Below are 25,129 nucleotides of genomic sequence, written 5' to 3'. Positions count from 1 at the left end.
ACACCTGCTCAGTTACATTACCATCACTGGAAACAACAAGGCAAAAAAAAAAAAACCAAACCCACCAATCAGATCAGTGCTTCTACTAATATTATTACTGGTCATATTTTAGATCTGTTTGAAAAACAGCAAGCTGCTGGACTGTAAAGACTGTTTCTTCTAGCATTGCTGCAACAGATCAGCACTAAAACTACAGAGAGGAGAAGAATAAAAGAGTGTACAAGGCCTCCTCGTGAAAAACAGACTTTTGGCTTAGGAATCAGAGCTCTCTTCTTACAGTGCCAAGAAACAATGTTCCTAAGTTTCCCTTTGCTAAACATTAGGAATTGCTGTACCAAGATTCACCTGCTACCATGTCCCATGGCAGACCAAAGGGTCTTGATCCTGCAACTTACTTGGTGACCAGTTAGTGCATGCTATGGCTTCTGTTTGGGCAACCTATTTGCCATTCTTGTTTACCCTAGAGATGATGGTACAGAGAAAGCTATCCATTTAAGTGTCTTGCTGCAATCAAAGACTGAACACGACAACTGGGAGTGTATCTTTATGACCCAGGTCTGGCCACAGTGCTCAAGCCCAGGAAAAAAAAAATCAAATTCAAAATGTCTTTCCAAGCTCTGTTTTAGGAGCAGAGGGTTGTTCAGAGGTTGCTGAGATCGCTGCTCATTGAAGAAGCATGGCTCAAATTCACCCAGCATAGATTCAACTCCCTGTGCTTTGTTTTCCTCTCCCAGCTGACTGACAGCCTTCAAACACTTGAGTGCAGTAAGGCAATGTGAGCACTTGGGAGAAATCTAAGCTTTGTAATTCTGGTCCCAGTGGCAGCTCAAGGTTGCTCAGGAAGACTAGTCTCTGCTCACGCCAGACCAGCTTTGTCTACCACAAGCCCTTCCCCTGGATAGCAGGCCAACTCAGAACAGAGCTAGTGCAGAAGTAAAGTGAAACCATTAAATGCTCCTTCCCCATGTTTGCAGAATGTGCTCTGTCTCTCTGGTGGCCTGACAGAGTTTCGATTCACTCTGCTAAATTATTCACACACAGCACAATTGAGTAGGCAGGGGAAAGAAAAGAAGCATTGATGTATGCTAAGAGCCATCTCTCTGAGCAGCTTTCAGAAGATTCCCAATGATCTTGGTTTTATTTTGACAGCAACTTACCATGTTAGAAAAAGACACACTTCTCTGGATAGTTTTTGACTCTTTGGAAAACATCTTCAAAGTTGAATCTGGGGAAGATGGACAAAATAGAAGATAAAAGGACTATTTTATATTAGAGAGGATAATAATTTTGCTCTTGGCTGAATATTCAAATACCTTACTGTGAAAAGCAAATATAGGTTTCTCATAGTCTGAGAAACTTTGTGACTTGGGCCTGGGACTACCCTGTTTTGAACCAGTTACCTGCCCATTCAGCTCTAGGAGAACTCTGGTATCTAAATGGAGAAATTTCTATTATTATCTATTATTACCAACATTATCTTCCCAAGCCTAGATAATATTGAAATCCTTGAGTTGAAGTCATCTGAAGGTGAACAAATTCATTTACTTGAACTATTTAATTGCAGGAAATATGTATTTAAATTTCATGCCATTTTGTTAAAAAACAAACCTGCCTTTGGTAAATACCTGTGCAATAATACTTACCTTGGGATGTAGTGAAAACAGAAGACCCACTGCAAGGGACTGCTATTCCAGTAATTGCCCTGTTTAATGCAAATAAACTTGTAGGTGACTTCATAGGTTTTAAAACTTAACTACCATACTATAAATAGACTACAGTTGAAATCTGTTATTTGATCTCTGTAAGAATAAGACATTCAAGGAGATTAAAGGTACTGCAGTGGTGTGTTATCTGTCCTAGAGACAAAAATATATCTTGATACAATATATGAAACACTAGTACAGGACCCCCATAGTGTTCTGCAAGAACTTCATCCTCATCAGAAAGGATGCTAACAATCTGGTAACAGAAGCCCTTTCTCAACTACAAATATTACCTTGTTTTATGGGCATAATAATATTTTCCTATATTGGGTTGCAATCACCAAAAAAGGAGCTGGAATTAAGGTAGAAAGAAATCCTCCTAGTAGTCTGGCCACTAGGACAAGGGATGGGGCCAAAGAAAAATCTGTTCTTTGAAATATAGCTGACATTGTTCGTTATTCAGTATTTTCAAAGTTCACCTGAAGTGGCCCTGCTGACTCTTGACTCCCTAAGAATCCATCAGAACAGTAGTTTGGTACCTGGATTAACTGAAAACCTACAGCTGGAGACTTGGAAAACTGCTCACACAGCAGCAGCTTGAGGTGTACAGTAGCTGAAGTTAAGTGTTTAACCTTTCAAATCAGATAGGATGAAGAAGTTAGGTCCTCCTGGGGTTATAAAAAAAATAAATGGAAGTCTTTATCTGGCTGCCGCTTCAGGTACTGAAAGAGTAATGAACTTAGCTCTAGCTCTGCATAAGGAGCAACAACAACAAAATCAACCTGACAAATACCTTTTCTAGATTGATAACCCACCATATGCTCAGACTCATCTTGCATAATCAAATCAATAAGCCATCTCACAAAGAAAAGTATTTACCTGAAACCCTAACCCATCACTCAAATTGACACACAGACCCCCACCCCAATTAAATGGAAGAATTTTGACTGAAAAGAATAGTACCTACTCTTTGTGAATTTTATATTGCTCATCTAATTTTAATTTGGCAATATTGTTCCAGGCAAGTGTTATACTTTCTTCTGTCAAATCTTCAAATGATTCTTCATTTGGAGAAACTGCAATAAAATGCCACGACAAAGTTTCATCACAAATAGAAAATAAAGACAGATTTCAAATACCTAGGTAGCTGAAGTTGCAGACATAAATATGAAAGTACAGAAGTAATGCAGAGCTCCAGGAATAAGACCTTTAGGCTTATGTGGAGAGTGACAAGATCAATAGCTTATTTCCAAATCTCTTCCTTAATTTCCATAGGCTTACACAGTCAAAAATAGGATTTTTCTCCCCAAACCAGGGCTTTTAAACTGCAGACTTTACAGAACATAATTCCAAAATGGGAAACAAACAAAATAGAAAAACCAAAAACTTCTCGGCAAAGATGTTTTGGAGTCTTTGAAATGCCAAGAGCTTTCCAAATGTAAAAATACTAGAAAAGCAATTTATTGCTACAATAAAGAATATGCTTTTGTTATTCTATTGCACTCTGTTTTGAATGTCACAACTTCATTTCACTGTTACAAAAGGAGTGAAAAATGCAACAAAATTGAGATAATTAGATGTCAATTACTATAAAAAGGTCAAACCCAAGAGGAACTGTTCACCTGTGAATTAATGACTTAGGCAGCATACCACCACATCTATTTAACACATATGACCATTATCATCACATACAACTTTCAAAGCCACTCTTGCCATCTGGGTTGCCACACTAAGTAGCACTCATCTTCAGTCCTCTGCTTAAAAATGAAGGCCATCAAATGGTAGGTGAATTGAAGACAATGAGAAAAACCTTTCCAAGTGATACCTGGGCTGAAGATTCAGTCCAATTTATAGTTAGATCACTATACATATGATGAGGACAATAGCATCTTAGTTTCAGAGAAGTGGTGTAAATTCTCCCTTGAACAGAAGTCTGTGAAGGCATTACATATCCTTTTCTTGAAATTATTTAATCAACTTTTTTTTTTTTCCCCTAAATACAAAGGGACAAAGAGTACTTTCCTTACATATTTTCATTCAGGTCATGGAAAAGGGAAAAAATTCAGATGCTTAATTTAAGCTATTAGGGGTTACTTTGATCAAGCCAAATGATCACCCCAAAGAACATCCCTGTTAAAAACCTGAACAAATCTTTACACCATCTACAATGCAGATACAGTCACCAAAACTGTTGTATTATCAGCTTGAATTTGTTGTAAAAGGCCAGGGATGACAGCCCTCCCACAGCTTCAGAAGCAGAGGCTGAACAGTCCCAGAGATCACTGGAACAGAAGGCAAAATGCAGGACAAAGTAGGATGACATCTTTTCAAATTTGAAACTGGTCTTGTCCATTTTTCTTTAACATTTAGTTCATGGATTTATTTTGAGTTGGCTTACAGAGAATGGAACCAAGAGAGTTGAATAATGAGATCCTGGGGGAGAAAGATACAGAACTACTCAAAGTTACAAATCCTTTACATCATCAGTTTATCTGTTAAACATTTACCTGGAGACTCAGTTATGGAAACGCTGTGACTCGATGTTCGAGACAAGCTTTTCAACCTCGGTATTATCCTTTGAGGATGAGGGGTTGTAAACAACTGCTTTGGCGTCTGTCCAAACTCCAAAATTTGTGTCAGCAGAGCTACTTTTTCATTGGGGTCCATAATACTTTATAAAACAAGATATATAATTAAGCCAAGGAGGCGAGTACTTTTTTTCCCTTCCCGTTCCCCGAAAGCAAGGGCCTGCATGTGCAGTTACTATGGCACTATAGGCCATGGCAAATTCTTACAGAACTGATTTACTATAGATTTGACAGACAGTCATATGATAGCTGCATCATTTTGTTTATGTACAATGGCAATATGCTCATCAATTGAAAAAGTGAAGCAATTTCAAAAAGCTGGACTGAAGAAATGTTCAAGTAACAATCCTCCAAGACATGCTAAAACTGAGAACATGATGCTGGTTCTCTGCATATTTGGGAGCATGAAAGAATAACTACACCATTCATGTACAGAGCCCTTTTACAGCTGGCAGAGAACTTGCAGAGATACTGAAAAACTCAGCTAACTGCTTTAACAAAAACATTCAGATTCTTGATAATTACCTGTTTAAATCCACTCCTCCTTCATAAGTTAATGGGTGAAACACTGGAAAAAAAAGTTTATTTGTACAATGTAGGTATACAAGGCTCATTCTGTTTGTCTTGCTATAAAACAAAGCTTTCTTTTTTACTCATCTTGGCTATATTTAAGCAACTAAGCTGTTTCAGCAGGCTATAAAGTTTGAGGTCTTACATTTTAATCCTGTTTTTTCAATCTGAAAGAAGTTTAGGATTTTTAGGAGACTCTTGGAAAGTTTCAAAAGAAATCAGTCCTTTCATAAAGGAAGGATGACTCATTTAAGCTTCATTAAATACTTTCCCCCAGTTAATGCAGAAATAGATAAATAACAGTTGCATAACTGGATCTCTGGTTAGTTTTTAGACAAGTAACAAAAAGTAATAAAGAATGATCAGAAAGGTCTGTGTATTCACCTTTTCATTTGCCATTATGTGAATTAGTTTGGGGCCTCTGCCTAAGAACATTTACTTTGACATAAGTTTATTTACACACAGATCCCTTCTGTCTCTTATCTACTCAAGTGTCTGCAATTCATTATGCTAATAAAATCCACACTGCAGCAGAAGCAGCATATTATGCATAAAATGCTCTCATTTGAGAGGTAAAAATAGAGGTGCCATAACTTATATGCTGATTTACTGCATTTAAAGCCTCTGATACATTGTAATTGACGTTTACATTCACAGCATGACTGGCTGCCAAACCCTGAAATTCTAAAATATAGCCAAATCATGCTTTAAGGACATGTGGAAAAGTACACTAAACAGAAATGAACAACAACAACAAAAAAAACCAACACCACAAAAAAACCCAACAACAAAAAACCACACACCCCAAACTAAAACAAACCCCAAAAACACCTCATCACAAAACAAGCTACACTATCTTACCCTCAAAGCAAATACTGACTACCAAATGAGGAGTTGCTTATTCCTTCTGTCTCCACCACTGTAGTAAGGTTTTCTTCCTAAACTTTTTCTGTCTTGCTAAGTGCAAATTATCTCAACATTGTCTGTTACTTACAATCCTTCAAAAGGATCACTGCTTCTGGAGTAAACACCATAAAAATATGATCTGCTAATCTTCCCTTACTATGAGGACATTTCCTTATTGTTTAGTAACATACACAGCTAAATATCAGACTGCTGAATAAGGTAATAATTGGTATTACTATTAGGTTTAGATAAATACATCAACACAGCAATCACATAACCCCATTCCCCTTTGTAAGCACCCACAGTGCCTAAACACACGTTCAGAATAAGATTGCAAACAGGGAAACTTCCCACATACAGTAGTATATAGGTAGACAAGGACAAACCCACAAATCCTTTTTTCTTTCTCCTAAAGAGCTTTAGCCCATTAGCTCATTCTTTCCCTTGCTAGTTCTCTCAGGAGGAGGGGGAATATTGCATTGAAATTCTTATACTGCAATTGAAATGGGGGAAAGTTAAATACAAGTTTACGTGGAGACCCTGCAGACTCCCATTTTAAATAGGGAAATACTAATTCCATACTATATTGCCACACCATGCTGTGTGAGCAATTTACAGCAATGCTATAGAATTTTCTTGCCTACCACCTTAAGTACACCCTCAAAGATGCAAATCACCACGAAGGCAATGTTATCAGATACGTCATTATTTCCAGTACTGAACAACTGCATTTCCTTTAGGGATCAAGCATTCAAAGCATAGTTATGAAACCTCAAAACAAAACAAGCATTAGATATCTTATTATTTACCATTCCTGCCTAATTGAAGCACCTCTTTTTTTGCCGTTTCCATAAAGTGTGTATTTACCGTTGTGAGCTGCAACTGCTTCACTTCCTTTTTGCTTGTAGCCAAATATTATGTCAATCCATTCATGAAGATGTTCTGATACATACTGACTTTCTAAAGCCTCTTGGCTCTTCTGAAGAAAGTCATCAGGACCTGACAAAAGAAGGGTTAATTAAAGGAGAAGATAACCCACTCAGTATTGGTATCCATCTCTGTCCCTCCGTCCCTCCTCCTTGAAAAGCCAACCAAACACCCCACACAAAACCTCAAACTTTTTATAAAAATTAAAAGCAACTATTAATTATGTCAATGTTTTAAAGAAAGAATTCCTTTAGAAGAAACCATAATGCACATTTTTGAGGAAGAACCACCATTCCAGGAATCCAGATAATCTTGAATTAATGTATATAATACAAGAAGTTTGACTATTATTACCTGATGCCCAAGGTGGAAGCTCTACATCTTCAACTATCTTTCCACCCTGCCTTTTTCCCAAGTCCAACTTCAAACTGTTTACTAGAAAACTAGGATCATTTTCATAAAATTCTGGAATCAACTGGAAGTTAAACAAACAAACAAAAAAAGCAAGTTTTGAGATTAGCTTAGTTTTGATCACTTAAACAGAATACATTCGGTGTAAAGGAAGTGGCTCAAACTGCCACAGTTACCAAAGTTCAAAGTTCGTATGTCAAGTCCTAAAGTTAAGCACTAATTTTCCAAGTTTTACCTACCTCTGAACTAAATTCAGAGTGGCACACATATTTTAACATGTAATGTGTGACATATAAACCCATAATATCTAAGAGTATCTTTAGAACTCTTATTGCATAGGTACCTTCTCATTTTCAATATTTTCAATACATCAAGTAAGAATAAAGAGAAAAATCTAGAATAAAACTAGAATTATGACAGAAGTTTCAGAGGTTAAATCAATTATTTAAATACCATCATAGCTAACCATTAACTATAGACTTTTTTTACCACTGTATTAAATAATGTTTCTTTGAGAAAGGAGCTTAACAGTATCACTATCTGACAGTTCATTACTCTCAACATATTCTCCAAGTTATAGTTTCTTAAGGCTAAAAAAAACTAAGATACTACTTCTAGAGTTTAACTTCTCCAGATGTAGTATAGCAATACAGCCAAATCTTTACAAGATTCCAGCAGACAATACATAAAATTACATCTTTGCAGCCTTAATCCACTCTGGTAATTCCCATTTATTTCCAGTAACATTCACAATGATATTTCTGCTAAACTAAAAGCCAGAAAGCAGACACAGGCAAGCAATCATGGAGTTATAGAATTGATACAGGATTACAACAGCATTCATAAAACATTCATAAAATGTAATCATCAGCCTTAAAAAAAAAAAAACAAACCAAAAAAACCAAAACCAAACAACAAAAAAACAAAACCAAAACCAACCAAACAAACAAAAAACCACAACAAAAAAAAGGAAACAAACCCACACAACTGAAAACCACAAACAACAAAATAAAAAACCACCAAACACACCCCAACCAAAAACTCTCAGATCAACAGGAGATGAGAAAGCATAGCAGAGATAACAAGAAACACTTGAATAATTTTCCAGCCATTTACCTCTTTGAAATCTGTTGCACCATCCAAACAGTTTTTCCAGGTTTCTGCAATACTAGATAATACAAAAAATAAAAAATTATTTTTAAGGCTTTGCAGTCCCCATTAGTGCGTATTTGAAACCAAAACCAGCCTAGTTATAGACAAAATGTAAACAAACCTATTGAACATTCTGTCAGCGTGATCAAACTTTCCGTTCTGCAGGCAGAGCATGTATTCTGGAGCTAAGGAGAAAAAATATCATCAGCTTGCTCCAAGCCTTGTATGCTTTGGAGGTAATTGTCTGCTCAGAGAGCATGTAAAAGCTGTCTTACCAACTCTAACGAGATAAAACAAAACGTAACCCGGAGATGAATAATGGCTTCCATACATGAACTTGGGCTCTGGCATTTCCTGATAACGTGTCTGCAACATAAGAAGAAAGAAATGTCTGTTTAAAATCAGCATTCCTGCTTTCCCTCAATACTAAACACATACACGTTTTTTTAAAGGCACAGATTAGGGCCCTCAATTATTTTTCTAACAATAAAACAAACTCTTAAGTTCTAATAACTATGCAGCTTTAATCAGAGTAAATTAATACAGTAAAACAGTTGTTAAAACTGATAATCCAGAACTATCAGATATTCAGGCTTTTTTCCTCTCTCACTTTCACATGTAACTGCAATGATTCAATTTCCAAGGTGTGCAAACAGACTTCCTTTTTTGTCTTTCACATCAAGTTTAGTGAGAGTATGGAAGAACATACTGACTCAGTTCAACCTGGAATATTCCTTCTTGTCTGAAGCTCCTGTGTGTTATCCTAAAATCTATCATAACCTAAACACAATGACTTTTACTGCAGTAAGTATGAGGCAGATAACAGTTTGAGAAAAGTCAGATTTTAGAAAGAAAACTTTATCTACTATTACTGAAAGCACAATATTGATCATGTTCTTACCTTCCGCAACCTTAGGAAGTTGTATGATTTTGAAACATCTTATCTTTTTTATCAATATAATGCAGTTATTCTGTCAATAATTTTTTCTAATGCTTTACTAAGAACTAATAAAGGTTCCAGCACATTACATATAGTTATGTTCTGTAAATTATTTTGGCATAATTAACTTTCCATAGGAGACAATAATTTTATACAAAGAATTAAAACCCAAGAAACTGAGGACCTTTTAAGTCTGTAACTATGCATTTGACAGCTTATGAAAAGAAAGCCTACTCTGAGAAATGGAAAAACTTGGTGCACTATTATCTGCATATAGAATTTTCAGTTTAGTGCTCTGATCTCCATGGATCCAGATTTTCACCCTTTGAAGTACTCTCCCTCAAATTCAGCATTTTTCTTAATTGAAATACTTCAGATTTCTACCACTTTTTCTTTTTTTTTTTTTTTCAAATGTATTTTACATTATGCATTTAAAGCCATTGGTCTTGAAGTTTCATATATCCACGTATGCTTATAGCATCTCAATGCTTACCATAAACATACTTAAATGGATTTGGGGATATTATTTTAAAAGCAAGGGAAAACATTCAAAAGCATAACATATGAAATAGAGAGAGGAAACAGATTCTAATAATTTTAAATTAGTACTGACAAAACCAGTACTGATGAAATTAAGCTGAAAATAAATGCAGTATCATTACAGGTATGTTTGCTTCTGATAGGTTTATAGTTAGCTTTAATATCTATGTATTTCCCAAACCTTGCTGGACAAAGCTTCTTTTATTGCCAATAGGTACAAGGCCAAAAATGTGCAGCACATAAATGCCAAGATATACATACCAATAGCCTATCCAGCCTTTCCTTATTCAGGGCACCAACTGGTTTACTAAGGTCACGAAATGTTTCAGGCTTTGTCAGATCTAAAAAAAAAATTTTATAGACTAAGTATTCTATTAGACATTCATGTACTCTAATCAATATTTAAAAACAAAAGAAAAAACCTACCCAAACAGCAACAAAACAAACAAAAAACCAACACAGAACCCCTTCAGTAATTTTCTCTCTCCCTACTAACTGCAAAATCATTAAGTCTTATTGTAAATGTCTACCTGGAAGAAAGAAGATGAGTAACCAATCTCATAATCTCTTGCTTAAGAACCAGTAGTTAATGTATGAGACAGTTACTGCAATAAATATTACCTAGGCAAGGTCCTGCTACCTGAGGCACAAAACCAGCTGGTATCACCTTCTTCCTACTCATTAACTATTCTGTCAGGCTGCAGTTAAGTCCCACCATACAACCAGACTGAAGTGTTTGAGCAGGTGCTGATGAACACCATGAGATACCCCTACTCTACTACTTGTAGAAGGACACAGTCCTCAAAAGGACCAGCTTCCCACACAAACTGCTCTAAGATCCTTAATAAAGGAGCCTATTTAGGCACAAGCCTTGTCAGACTCTTCCATTCAGCTTGCAATGTTAAGAGTTATAAAAGAACACCTAGATTCTACACATTTCAGTGCATCGAAGTTGTTCCATAAAAAGTAATTTTACTGGTTCTTTTCTATTTTTTAGAATCACAGAAAGGCTTTGAATGCTCAGTACTGCTGATTTGCAAAGCATCCAGTGAGATGTTTAGTACATACTCAGTATGTGAAGAGTGCAATACTTAACAGAAAAAGGTGAGGTATTTTGTCCCCTAAACCAGAGGGGAAGGTTAAGTCCACAAGAAAACATCCAAGATCACTAATACCAGATTCATTTTGATGTAACATGAATTTTATGCAGTGTAAAAGCCCCCCCCCCACACACGTTTCAGGCTGGATATGATGCAGTAACATGCCTTTTTTATACACATACCTAATACTGAACTAGAGTAGTCTGCTATGATCCAAGGAAATACAGGATACTGGGAGAGATCATTGCAGCTTCTATCAGCCAGATTGTTGAGATGAAGAAGATACTGGTAATTTGAAATATGTCCTCGCTGCCACTGCAACATATAACTTTCAGCTGTATGCTCTGCAATATGATTTTCTAAAATAAAACAAAACATTAAGAGTTGTGACGTCTGGAGTTCCACCCCCAAATTATAATGTGATTAACATTATGCAAGATACTATAAAATAATTAAGGGCATAGTTGCTTAATAGGACAAGTCAGAATCAAGTGGCAACTTCATGTTTCAATAGCTACCATACTTCACACTTTTTAAAGATCTTTTCAAATGAACCTAAAGTGCATTCAACCAAGAAAAAAAATAAAGAAGGAGTGCTGAAACAAAACAAAAAGAATGGATGAACATTTATGGAGGAACAGAAAAATGTTTCCAGCCCATGAACAAGGCTCTTGGCAATCTGGCAACCTTTAAGATTTCAAATTTCCAGAAGCAGTTCTGCTAGAGTCAAGAAAAAAATTAAATATATTTTCTTACTGGTCAACTAAGGACACTCACTAACAATGATGTGTGGAATGAAGTCATATATGTACGTGAAAAAGATCTAATTTCAGAACCAGTGAAACAGAGACTAGAGGGAAAAGAAAACTTGACCCCTACTTAAGAAAGTAGGAATTATGCACCCGGAGCTTCTGTTTGAATTATAGGCAGGGACTCAAGAAATTCAAGCTGCATTACTCTCTGCTTAATAGCTGTAATATCAAGGTATGCTGATGGACAACTGGGTTACTTATTTATTTTTAAATTGTTCCTTTCTCTGATTCAGTTTACAGTACCTTGCCAAATGCCTGAAATGGAGGACTGCAACCATGGCATGATGGCAAGAAAAAAATTTGGATTAGATCAAATCAGGCCTCTATTTTAGCTCACCATAGGCTGGAAAGGCACATTCCAATCCTCCATTCACTTTAGTACTTTAAAGTCTACAAGTAAAAAGTGTTAGCACCTTCAAAGAGAAGATCTTCTGCTGTCAGAGAAAGATACCGAGGTGCTACAAACACCTTTAGATAAAAGGCTTTTTTTTAATCTCTAAGCTCTAACAGCATCAGCATCATCATCTGCACCTTGAAATTTCATTTTTGAAAGTTATCCAGAAAACAAAGTCTGAAGCAGGGGAACAGCATGCGGTTATTTCAATAACAGAGAAAATAATGTCAGAATCTATTTCCTTTCCAAAGAAAAATGTAAAACACTAAAATAATTCTCAGTGAAAGTAATTCCTTTGTGACCTTTCCACTTTGCTTTATAAAGTGGGGAAAATGTCAACTGATATTTAGGCAAATTCATTAAAACAGAACTAGAGCTCTGGTACAAAAACAAAACAGCAAAAAATTTACATAAAGATTTTCAATATTAGCAGTAAATATAAGTTTCAGTGTTTCAGTTGAAGTAGCATTACAGGAAAACTATTTGTTTTTTTCTCCTTTTTTTCCAGGACATGTGTTTTTTAGAAAGTTTCTGTTCACCATCTGCAAAAGACATGTATCGCTCTCCAGGAATTAATGAATACAAGACTTAATAGAAATAAGAATTTAACTATTTCAGGATGGTACTTTTCATCAACTATCACTAAGACTGAGGAAAGTTCAAAATGTGTGCACTGGAAATCCACCCACTGCAGGAAGTTTCTCAGTAGGATTTTTACTTGGACTAAACTGAGTGCCAAGGGGATCCATACACAAGTCAGTGTATATTCTTTCAGCAAAACACTGTTTAGCTGAGTGGATCTTATTTATCTCTTACTCTGAAGAGAGTGTTTTGAGGGGTTTTTTGTTTCATTTGTTTGTTTGGGTTTTTTTGGTGGGTGTATGTTAAATGACAGTGCATATCAAGTCGCAAATTAAAAGAATTAGTTAATGCCATATCAGATTTCATACTCATCTCTTCAAACACATACAAATAGATGCAATTTCACAACCTTTATTCTGATCTTTGTTTACTTCTATTAAATTTTTTTACAGCTTCTGTTTATTCTTCTCATTCTTCCCACAAATCAACAGACCAAAACCCAGACAAATTGCCCTTCACAAGGTACTCCACATGACATGAATAAATAAATACTGCAAACCTATATATGTTGCAATAAGGAAATAGACCTCATCTCGATCTTGATAGTTGTAGAATTTCAAGTAGATGTCAGAACATAGATCGTTTTCTGTGCAAAATACTTCAAGGCCCTTAAAAGTTAACAGGGGGAAAAACAAATGAGAGCAAGTACTAACAAGCTGTAATACTCGTGTTTGTTAAAAGAATATTCCAGTTACTAATACCTAAATCTTCAGACTCTATACTGGGGAGTAGTTTTGCCCACAAAGTGAAATATTTTAACTTTTCTATTTCTGATCATAAAAGCATTCAGTTTACATCCAACTGAGCACATGGCTTTACAGCTGTCCATAGCTTGGCTCTGCCTGGATTAATTGAGCATAGGTAATATATTTTTTTTTCCTAAGTGAATGGAGTGATGCAAAAGAATTAAATGTCTATTTGGTTTAATTGTGTTTCAAAACAAAACATTTTCTACAAGACTAAAATTTCAGTGCAAACACTGAAAGCATAGAACTGAAGTTCCACTGGAGCAGTCTCATCATCTCTTAGTCATGTACAGTGGGACCCATCATTCCACATTAGCCTCTATCTGAAGCAGTGACCAAACTTCCTCCATGAATCAATCCAGAGAGAAAATGCACTATGAGAAAGAAATTAATTCTAACCCAAGATAGGTGTTTGAGATAAATGGAATGAATTGCTCCCTGGTGATACTCCCTTCTCCCATTCCCCTATACTGACTGCTTATGAAAAAAACTTTTCATCCTTGTCAGAGTTCACTCTTTCTGTTTTCATCTTTTTGACAACATAAGGAAATAAAACACTTAAGAACCAGAAGGGATCAAGTGCCGTTCACTACTTATTCCAGAGCTCCTAAAAATGCATGTTTTTTACCTAACGATGCACACGATTTCAGCGGGTCATTTTAAGAAACAATATACACAGCAAGACATGAAAATAAAATAAATATTTGAGCTTACCAGTGGCATTAGCCCATGTCTTCTTTTATAGATCCGGCGCACATTTTGCAGTGTTATTTGTACAACCGGTTTCTGTGGGGCATGAGGGAGGGGAAAGAAAAGATGGAGACATGCCAGCAGGTTTATGTTCTACCTTACCCTCTCCAGACAATCTGAAGTTTTTGCTAACTATAAATACTAGCAACACGAAAACAATATCCATCCATGTCATTTTAGCAGTGGAATAAAGATGCTAAGCAGTCACATTAAAAAGAGGAAGTTTGTCTTTGCTGTTGTTTTTTGCCTGAGTAGCAAAGCAGTTTAAGAATAAATAAACCACAGTGTATTATCAAGCGAGTCTGTCACCAGTTGCAATACTCATGCAAGAGAGAAGCAGCACACAACAAACGATTTCAAAAGTAAGGAAGCCATCGAGCTGCTGGGCAAACTGTGCCAATGGGGCCACCTGGCGGCTGGAAAAAATGGCACTGTCATCTTCCACTGTGACACACATTTTCCTTGCCTGGACACACTTCTAGCATGTCATAGAATCATAAAAAGAGTTTGGGTCGGAACAGACCTTTAAAGAACATCTAGTTCAACCCCTCTGCAATGATCAGGGACATCTTTAACTAGATCAGGTTGCTCAGAGCCCAGTCACATCTGATCTTAATGTTTCCAGGGATGGGGCATCCATCAACTCTCTGGGCAAAGCGTGCCAGCATTTTACCATCGTCATTGTAAAAAACTTTTTCTTCTATCTAGTCTGAATCTAGTCGCTTCTAGTTTAAAACTATTACTCCTTGCCCTATTGCAACAGGCCCTGCTAAAAATTCCGTCCCCCAAATTCCTCCTCCTTTGTCAAACACACTTCTCTTATTCCTTTTTCCATTTTCTGTACTAGCTTCAGACTTTCCTTCCTCTTGTCACAGACATGATCTCTCTAGGTCAATGTTTCTTTTAGAGCAATTAGAGTTTTTTCTTTCTTTTCTCTGTTCCTGGGACTCCAGACTCCTTCTCTTAATCTTCTGCTTGTCTTTTCCTTGTCCTTAGGGCACTCAAATTAGGCAGATTCCTTTCTTCCCCCCAGGGTACTCATCAGATGAGAGCACTAGAGGTGGGCTCAGGTACTGAGCCCTGTGGAGGATACTAGCAGCCCAGCATTGGGATTAGAGGATGGGTCTGACTTGGTCCTTCATCCCTGGCCAGACACTGCTCTACCAGCCTGTGGGACCAGTCATATCCAGATGGAGCAACAGCAGGGCTGCTGATGCCAACTCACATGCTGACAAGCAAATTGGGAAAAAAATTAGCCTGAGAATAAAAATTTTCTGGTAACTCTGCCACTGCCATGTCCATATTGAAGGTGTTTCACAGAATCATAGCTAAGTCAGTAGCCTGCTAAGACTATTGCTGCTATTTCTGTGACAAAGTTCCAAAGCAGAAATCTATCTACAACAGGTACTCAGTTTTCCTCTAGAGAAAGAAACGACTAGTTTAAAAGAAAACCTAGCTAACATCTTCCAAAGTAAACTGCATGTATATAAAGCTCTCACTAGGTAGGAACGGCATCACAGAGTAAGATTTGGAAATTTATCTTAAATGAAGTGTTACAAAAAAAGATCTTCAAATATTAATAGAGAATGAACAAAGGACATTTTGTGTTTTGTCATCAGAAGGTAAATTTTAAGCAAGTTAGCACAGAATAAAGCCTCAGAAGAAGAGATACACTAAATTCAACAGAGCAGAACAGATCAAAGAAAACTAAGGAGCTTCTGATTATAACTAAAAATAGTGTCTTCTTGGAGATATGCTCTATGTGCATTTAAGAGAAATAGTACAGAAAATTAAATCTGTCCACTAGCAGGGCAGCGTGCTCATGTTGTATGCAAGATCATCTATGAGACACTTACAGGATATCCATTAAGAGGCTGGAAGTACAAGTTAGCATCAGTAACGCACACATGCCCTGGATTAGTCACCAGTGGCGTCACCATTTCTGCTTTACATTCCATATGCAGCGTTTCAGAAATGCTTTGAAATCTACAAGTGAAGAAAAGGAGTAAGTTTACCTCCAGTTCTTACTTCGGTAGAGGCACCCTTAAATTCTTTAGAAAGGTTTTAGGTTAGCTTATAGCCTTGGAACATCAGAAAGGGGACTTCAGGAAGGATATATCACACAGGAAAAAAGTTCTTTGTTGAGACCTTTACTTGAATAGGCAGTCTGAAAAGGAATGCTGTTGCAGGAAACCAGTTGACTTTTCTATACAGTTTTATTTGACATATGCTGATGCCCAATTTATAATAAATTCACAGATAAACAAAACAGTTTAGAGACATAAAAAATTAACACGTTCATCTTCACAACATAGAATTTCCTACTCTCCATTCCGGATACTTCAGAATTCAAAGATAACAGTCTGAATTAGAGAACTCACACTACCTTAAACAACCACCTAAGTATCAATGCAGTAGACTAATTAACCAAGCTAAAAATGATTTCTCTGTAGAAAGTGATTAGAAAAGTACCTGTTTTTGTCAAATGAAGTTCTAGCCAAGCGTGATTGTAATATAGCAGTTATCTAATGTGGAAGGAAAGAAAAGTAAATATGGTCTATGATTCAAATAGAATTAAAGTTATTATTAAACAGTGATCATAATACCATTATTAAACAGAGATATTAGAAATAATCAGATACTTACCATGGCAGCTTGATCTCCCATCTTATCTAGACAAGAAGCCCTGTAAAGCTAAACAACAATCTTTAAGTGAAATAGCTCAGAGATCTCCCACAGAGCTCAGAAGCTAACAGAAACAGGAGAGGCTTTAGCATTCTTTGTGACAGAATACTAAAATATCTATTATTACTTCTTATTGTTACTTAAAGTAGGATAATGTTTGTTCATCGCTACTGGCATGTTATTACTTTGTCTGTATACTACCACTCTGCATACTAAAAGCTAATACAGGTTGCTTACAACAGCTGTCAGAACAAGATGTTGTTTTCAACTCTACATTTTAAAAATAGATACTCCAAGATTTCCATCTTGAGAACAAAAAAAGAAAACTCTACATTAAAAATTAAAAGATACTGTGATGAAGTATGTAGTGATATCAAATAACTGCATACCTGATGTAGAGTTTGCACAACATCTCCTACTTTCCCAGCAACATCCAGTTGGAATAAGTGTTCTGTTCTACCCTAAAATTAAAAGTACGTTTACCAGAAATGAGTTTCAAATAAAGCTCAGTGAAAAAAAAAACAACCTAAAATAAAAAATAATAAAAAAAAAACCAAACACCCTAAATTATAAATAAAGAAAATGTAGTAAAAGTATGCTATCAAAGATTGTGCTATATGTCAAACATTCCAAAAGCAGATGTAAAACCTGATCTTTTTTCTTTAGAAATTTACCTTCCCTGTGGTAAGCTCTTTGTGCAGTACTTTGTCCATTGTTTGATACAATGCAACATAACAGCTTTGAAGTGAACAAATTAATGCATTGTAAACACCAGTAAATGTAGAGCTAGTACACGTTCTGCCTATTTTAATATCAGGTAAAAATAAAGTAAATATAGAACTAGAAAGCGACATATTACATTTAAACAGCTACTGTATATCTTGTAGACAAAAGATACCAGCCCATCAAATCTTTAAAATATGGGCTAAAAAAGTTAATCATTCTTCTCTACATAAATGGCTTTGAGAGGAAAAGATCCCAAATTCAATCACAGCCTATTTTGAAGAGTCATTTACAAAAGCCTCACTAACACATCACTCAGTATATGCGGAACCCTCCTTTTTCCCCTACAAAGTTTTTCCAGCTTTCTTAAGTGTCATTTCATAGTAGATTTTTCTGGTTTTAATATAAGTGTATTAATAGTATAAGCATGAACCAACTGATACTAAATTTACACATAACTCATATTTAGCAAAGGTTGTGGGATCCTTTAATGACCCCTGAATACAGTATAAAACTATATCAACACACTTCTGTAGGTTTTTGTAAATTCTCAGGCTAGACTTTAAAAAAAAAAGTGATCAGTAAGAGTACAGCAAGACATTGATCAGTGGATATAGCCAGATTAATTTAAAACTGAAGGAAGGAAGACATGAAAATCTAGACAATCTTTGGTGCAATATATGTGATCTGAGCTGAACTGACACCAATCCAAGAGGAAAGCATGCTTCAGGAAGTAAATGGAACTGGGTTATAGGGAGACAAGGAATTCAGTGGCACTTTAGATAAACGCTTTGTAACATTTCACCCAGAGCACTATTTTCCTTCAACAGGGAAAACACAGCTCTCAGAAATCCTAGTGGATGGTCTGTAAGGATTGCTTACAGGCAACAATGTAAAAGCTTATGTGAGCAGTTGTCTCTGTAGCTCTCCAACCATATGCAAAGACAATAGCTCAGTATTTTGTAATTGATCTGAAACAATCAATGCAAGACAAGGGAGATAAAATGTATTACCCAATTCCAGCACTCAGTGAAACATATGGAACTGGCAATGATTCAAGTAGAAGATATTTAGCAGCAACAGAAAAAAATTCTGAAGTGATTGAAGGTGAACTTGTTTTAAAATGCAGAAACACAGCTGCACTTTAGTGAAGTAAATTGTAATGGTTAACTGTCAGAAATGTTTTAGCTATGTATGAATCATAACTTAGGAGAAAATGAAGTGAAAAGCCTTCTAAACAGTCCTTCTGACTCTTTTCTTTTTCATTGTGTTGGCAATGGGATAAGGTATTTCTGTGATACTTAATAAATCTTGCACACAGATGCAAAACAGAAAATGGTAGGACTAGAAGACAAAACAGGTTTAACACATGAAGAATTAACAGAATAAAACAAACAAAGAAAGAAAAATTTAAACTCCTACTTCAGAGGCAGATCTAATCACAAAACCAACCCAAAGCAGTTGTTGGGAGAACAGAAATCATGTCTTGCCCTCTTTGCTGTTTACTACAGTAATGCAAATTTATGGACTTCATCATTCTTGAAATTTCTTACTTGCACAAATATATTGAGAAATATAAGTCTGCTTGTTTCAATTCTTGGGCAATATGTCTAATGATTATGTATTTTCTTTTTGTGTCTGTGTCCTAACTCATCTCACACTTCAGGGAAAAAACCTTTACTTCCATGCCTTGAAGCCTCGAAGCTCTGAATCAGAGCACACCGACCCCATCAGCAGAAAGCAACCAGAAGTAACCTCCAATTTCTGCTGTGAGCCACCTTATCTGCAATTTCTTTGAAGTGTGAAGCACTCAGCTGGGAAATATCAATTAGCAAACTCTCATCTGAAGTCTGAGGAGAAGTCATTTAGCCAGGATGAGGCGTCCACTGAATACTAGCAGCCCACTGACAGCTCTGACCATTGAGCCCACAGAGCTACACATCAAGGTAAATGGCAAGCATCAGGTCTGCAGTATGTCCTCCATGAAACATCAGAAAGCCATCATGGAAGAATTCAGAAGTGTTTTTTCAACATGTACAATTATTTTTTTTCAAGCTTTACTGTCATATTCTTCAAATGATAATTATCTTACTCATTCAGAAATGAGAACACAAATCCTTGCAAAACTTTGGCTTGCTAAGAACATTGAAAAATATATACTCACTCTTATTGTTTTATAGGGTGCAATAACATTCCTTTCTTTAATGAGAAAAACCTGAAAGAGACATTACAGTTGCAAACATTAAAAAATAATAAAATTAATCAGAAGTACTGATAAATACAAAGCTAAGACCACTGTTTAAGCAAGCAAAACACTGGGTTGTAATACCCTGCTTTAGCTACCCCAGATAAACTGTAGAAAAACAATGAGCTTTTATATCAGCTAGCAGCAAGAAGGGGCAAGAGTCCAATTTAGTTCAGGGGCTTACTTATGTAGTTTATAGTAGGCTTTCATGCTAATCATATGACCTTCAAGGAGTCGCAATACTAAAGCCAATACACACAGCTACGTTCAGGAGAAGGATCCTCTCCCTCTTCTGGTGACTCATGGCCTTAGGGTTTTGTCCAAATGGGAATTATTCCAGACTGGCAACTCACAACATAAACTACTGTGTAAACTTTCTGAAATGAATGCCTTTCTTCTGCTGCTAAATGTTTTGCTTACAGTTACAGCCACCATGGACACCAGATTTCCTCTCTCATCCCATGGCATGCTTTGGACAGTTTTATTTCTTCTCACATCTGAGAAGATCTCCCCCCACCCAAAAGCCACATGAAACTACTCTCCTTCACAACACTCTCACAACTTCTATAAAAAGACTTTACTGCTAGCACATTGGTTTGTAGATACTTGTGCCTTACTATCCATTGTCTGAAAGACAAGCCAGAAATAAGTCATAGTTTTGCTCTGTTTGTAGGGAAAGCTCAGACTTGCTAAAGTTTGCTAAAGGCCTAAAGTGTAAGATTCAGGATTGGTTCTGAACTGCACAAAACACACTGGACTGCATTACCTACTGTCTTCTAGTTCACGGCTCAAGAGACTTGGCTGATCAAAGATGCTTTTCCAGTACCTTGGTGTCATTCCTACAGCCACCACATCTGTGGTTCTACACTCCAAGGTACTGTGGCAGCAGCCTCAAACCAAGGACAAGTATTAAACTTGCAAGAACAGATAGGTACAATGCTCTAGCCAGAAGTCTTCTGGCTGCTACATAGAGCCTTCCCACTTTCACCAGCTGACAACAGAGCCAGCCTTCCCCACAGGACCACTCACAACACTGTCCAGCTAAAGAAAGCAAGTGGTGTGCTTAGAAGCTCACAAGCTCAGCATGCCTCTCCAAGTGCTACATAAAATATAAGGCAATCAGCGTCATTCATCTGACATCAGCATGTACAGACCTGAATCACACCAGAGGAGAATCAGAATGAGAAACCTGCATTACGTTCAGATCACTCTTCTGTGAGGTAACTAAACATTTTTCTACACTGAATACTTCATGTTACATGAAGTAGACATGAGGTGTTTTTTTCCTTTACTTGTCAGCCAAGCAAAAATTTTAGCATACTGTATTCATTTCCTATTTTGGAGGATTTCCCTCCAATTTTATCTTGAGAAAAAACACTAAAATAATCTCAAATTATTATTCCCATTTACTGTATTTTAAAGTCATTAGTTTCTAAGTTGCCTGCTGCATAAAGCAAAGCTGTTTATCCAGTTATGTATTAACAATTTTTTTTTTGAGTCTAAAAGGCAAAGATATTTAAGATGTTCCAATTATTCACTACATGCAGTTTCCTACAAGGCAAAATTCTACTTAGAAATATATTTATAATTAGATCATGATGTGTCATAAGTACAAGTGACTACTTGACACTTGAAGGTCTGTATGCCTCTTATACAAAATACCAGCAGTTATCATGCCACCCAACTATTTCAGAGCACTTCCACAGAGACAGGAGGATGACTAGTGAGCTACACATGGGAGGAATGGGGGGTGCTAACCACACTTGCCATCTTAAAAGTTATTCTCCTTTCCTATGAGATGTTTTTTATAATCATTTATTCTTAAGAACATTTACTAATGATGTATGGTGGAACCATTGCATGGAACAGTTAGAAACACCTTTTTTACAAACACTCAATATACAAAAATCCCACCAACTCAAGAAATCTTGACTACACAATATTCCTCACAGAAGCAGTTTTGATGAAATTATATATACTGATTAACACAGTCCACAAACTTCTCTGGCACCGATAATGTTAAATGTCTGAGTTCATTTTTGACTGCAGCAGTACATAACTGAGCAAGGCTATCAATTTCAGGTACTGCTAAGAACAGGTTTCACAAATATGCCAGAATGTTTAAAATTGTACTTCCCACCTCAACACCATTCTTTCCCGAAATGAAAACATTGTTTTGAAACTTTTACAGCTTTAGAACACTTACCAACTGCTATTTATTAAAATTTGAAGTGTATTCCCTTGGTTAACTTTAAGTATGAACGTATCCAAGTTAATCAAAACTCTTGATTGAAACTTAAAGATAGTATTTCAAGACAGCTTCTGAAAACTGTTTGGTGGACATACAGCACCAACCAAAGTTTTCACAAAGCTGAAATGGAAGGATCAAGATGTCTTTGCCATTACCACAACACACTGCAGGAAGTAGAAGAAAGCAGTATAACAAGACCAAACTAAAGATGATTAATAACATGTTTCATTTCAGTCTACCCTCCCCTTCCATTCAATTCTGAGTTGCCTTAAGCTCCACTATAAAATGCACAGTGCAAAAAGTTTACTTTATGAAACTAATGACTTAATGAAGTCATTAACAGTTTGAAATTTCCAGCATCAATAGCTTCACATTACTGCTGAGTTTTTGACACTAGTTAGTTTTGTTTTCAGTTAACTCCCCACCCTAGGACTCCAGTTGAGACAAACACCATTAAAGAATCCAAGCTCGCTTGTTTATGGAACCTCACTCATTTATACATCAAGAATCTGTTATATGCAGGCCTTACCTGGCTACATAGAACTGAAATCCCTCCAGATGTATCCCTAAAATGTAAATAAGACATTTGAAGTGATGGGCATTTCAGCTTTAAAAGAAGTTAAATACATGTATGCAGTAACCCAAATTCACCTACCGTGTGAAAGGGTTATTTGCTTCATTATCTTCTGGGGCTTTTATACTAATGCAGTCTCTCAATGGTATCTGCAGCAAGTTATAAAAATATAAAACCTTTCTTAAAACCTGTTTAAAGAGAATCTTAAGTTACCAGAAAATTTAAGTTTGCACTGCTTACCTTGATAATGGGTTGGATATTGTCATCTGGTTCAAAAATAATTGACTTTGAACAGATTTTTAGAGAGCCTCTGAATTTTCTAAAAGAAATAATAATAAAAAAAATTAGTTGTGTTTGAATACATGAGACTAGAAGGACTCCAGTAAATGAAGTTACGTAAAAGTTGCGTACCTTTCATCTTTGTGACCTTTATTTATAATATGATTAGCTGTGTGTTGTTCAAAATAATATTCTTCCAGGTTAAGAAGAAGTAGTGAAAACCTAAAAATAAATAAAAATCATTTATTCCAAGAGGAAATACCTTAACAGTCTGTATTCTTAATAAAAGCTATCAAGTGTTTAGGAAGTCTTCACTGATTTCTGCACTGTGCCTCATATACCAAGAATGCATTAATTTAACTTTTTAAAAGAACAACTTATAGGAAAATTTGTATTCATATGAAGATCGATTGATGCTCTTCCAACACAGATATTTGATTCTGTTCACGTGCCTTCAGCAGAAACTATTCTAATATAGCCAGGCTTTCTACCCAGTAAAGATCAGTTTAGGCCTGACCAGCCAGTCAAAACGTGCAAAAAAAAAGAAGGGCAGGAACTAATTGCTTAGAATGAAGGAAATTAGATCATTTTGAAGCAAAGCCAAATTACATTGGTCTAAAGTGTTAAGTGAAAACACGTTCACAGATTTTACGACACAGCTGAGTCACTCGATGACCTCCGAGGAAGCATTGCCTTCCTCTCCAACCACACGTCCTGTACTTCCTCTTTACCACCACCTGTTCAACCCCACAGTAAGCTCATGAGGATTAATCCAACCAACAACAAACCTCAACAACAACAAAACAAAAATAAGAAATTGAAGTCTTCCAAAATATTTAATTGTTGGGCTGGTACCACTTAACTGCAAATGAGGCAGATCAGAGGGAACATGAAAATGCATTCTCTAACAACTTAAACTGCTGCAAGTGACCAAAACTCAACAACTTTCTAACAGGGTGAGCACTCAGTCAGTGTTTCAGCTGTGGGGAATGACAGTGGATACTGGTATAGCAGGAGGAGCAAAAATGTATCACTTCGGTTGGAAGTAAAATAGCTTGTTTGTGGGCAGGGCTGCTCTGATCTACAGAAGTACTTAGTGTTTATTCACATCCACACTTCGAACTTTTTGTACTGCGTTCATGATGTACTTCGCAAGAGATGCCTGTGAAAACACTACTAAACACCAAGAGTCCCCAGAGAAGTATTCAAACAGCAGTAAATACATGGAGAGTTCACAAAATGAACGGGATGAATTGAATAGCCTGTTCATTAAAAAAGCATATTTCACAATAGAAAAAAATAGCATTATTGAGAAATACATCTTGTTCACTTAAAGATTTGTGTTGTGGCTCTTACACTAAACAGAACATAACAATAAAATTTACTGTAACTACAAGTAACAGTGAGTCCATATATTCAAAAATGCTTGTGTGTCCAAGACACTTTGTCCTAATTCTCTGCTGTTTTTTCAAAACAGCTTATCTCTACCACTCCTCTCTTTAAAACAGGCATTTTATGGTCCCAGTGTGATAGTTTTGGCTTGATTTTCTTCACAGTATCTACTATGGGGCTTTGTTTTGGATTTGTGCTAAAAACACTGTTAATAATTCAGAGGTGTTTTTGTTATTGCTGAGCAGGGCTTAAACAGAGTCAAGGCATTTTCTGCTTCTCACATCACCCTGCCAGCGAGGGGGCTGGGGGTGCACAAGGAGTTGGAAGGGGACACAGCCAGGACAGCTGACCCCAACTGACCAAGGGGCCATACGAAACCATAGCAGCTTCCACACAGTTACCATTAAATTCTATTTTCTCAACACATCATCCAGTTGAAATCATCTGGGACCAACTTAAAATTTCTGTGCTTTTGCAAACTCAGATCTTGCAAGTCCTACCACATTTTAAAATTCAAGCTTTTTAATAAAGCTACATTTGGGTATGTAAAGAGCCATTCACCATCAAAATGTTTTTTCTAGTATGTATAAAAATACACATTTAGTTTATTATCCACAAGCCGAAATATTTAAATAAAAAGTTAAGAACAAAGGCAACACCCAGATTTGTTTGAAAAATATTTTATTTCATCAGGAAACAGACACTATTGACATAGGGAATGAGCTTCACAGCAATGACATACATGGCACCATAAATTTTTTTCCCCAGGAAAACTGACAATGCCTGGTTGATAGAATTC

The 25,129-nt window shown here is 36.4% G+C and overlaps 1 protein-coding gene across 1 annotated transcript in view; it reads right to left on the bottom strand.

Moving 5' to 3' along the window:
• NSMAF (neutral sphingomyelinase activation associated factor) overlaps nucleotides 1–25,129 on the bottom strand; it is a 73,329-nt gene that overhangs the window by 5,719 nt on the left and 42,481 nt on the right. Inside the window, exons 3-25 of the mRNA XM_029959373.1 lie at nucleotides 23,071–23,160; nucleotides 22,900–22,978; nucleotides 22,741–22,808; nucleotides 22,615–22,651; nucleotides 19,754–19,804; nucleotides 17,256–17,327; nucleotides 16,828–16,875; nucleotides 16,654–16,706; nucleotides 16,038–16,167; nucleotides 14,146–14,217; nucleotides 13,185–13,293; nucleotides 11,020–11,196; nucleotides 9,999–10,078; nucleotides 8,533–8,623; nucleotides 8,379–8,442; nucleotides 8,222–8,273; nucleotides 7,049–7,169; nucleotides 6,635–6,766; nucleotides 4,817–4,859; nucleotides 4,211–4,374; nucleotides 2,671–2,779; nucleotides 1,644–1,702; nucleotides 1,158–1,225 (exon numbers count right to left, since the gene is read on the bottom strand). Coding sequence (XP_029815233.1) covers nucleotides 1,158–1,225; nucleotides 1,644–1,702; nucleotides 2,671–2,779; nucleotides 4,211–4,374; nucleotides 4,817–4,859; nucleotides 6,635–6,766; nucleotides 7,049–7,169; nucleotides 8,222–8,273; nucleotides 8,379–8,442; nucleotides 8,533–8,623; nucleotides 9,999–10,078; nucleotides 11,020–11,196; nucleotides 13,185–13,293; nucleotides 14,146–14,217; nucleotides 16,038–16,167; nucleotides 16,654–16,706; nucleotides 16,828–16,875; nucleotides 17,256–17,327; nucleotides 19,754–19,804; nucleotides 22,615–22,651; nucleotides 22,741–22,808; nucleotides 22,900–22,978; nucleotides 23,071–23,160 — 1,969 coding nt within the window. The remainder of the gene's footprint in view (nucleotides 1–1,157; nucleotides 1,226–1,643; nucleotides 1,703–2,670; nucleotides 2,780–4,210; nucleotides 4,375–4,816; nucleotides 4,860–6,634; nucleotides 6,767–7,048; nucleotides 7,170–8,221; nucleotides 8,274–8,378; nucleotides 8,443–8,532; nucleotides 8,624–9,998; nucleotides 10,079–11,019; nucleotides 11,197–13,184; nucleotides 13,294–14,145; nucleotides 14,218–16,037; nucleotides 16,168–16,653; nucleotides 16,707–16,827; nucleotides 16,876–17,255; nucleotides 17,328–19,753; nucleotides 19,805–22,614; nucleotides 22,652–22,740; nucleotides 22,809–22,899; nucleotides 22,979–23,070; nucleotides 23,161–25,129) is intronic.

This window comes from Manacus vitellinus, unplaced genomic scaffold (genome assembly GCF_001715985.3).
Source record: "Manacus vitellinus isolate BGI_N305 unplaced genomic scaffold, ASM171598v3 scaffold_1_pilon, whole genome shotgun sequence".
Classification (NCBI taxonomy): Eukaryota; Metazoa; Chordata; class Aves; order Passeriformes; family Pipridae; genus Manacus; species Manacus vitellinus.
Note: the sequence above shows the minus strand (reverse complement) of the source record. Positions and strands in the feature narration are given on the sequence as shown.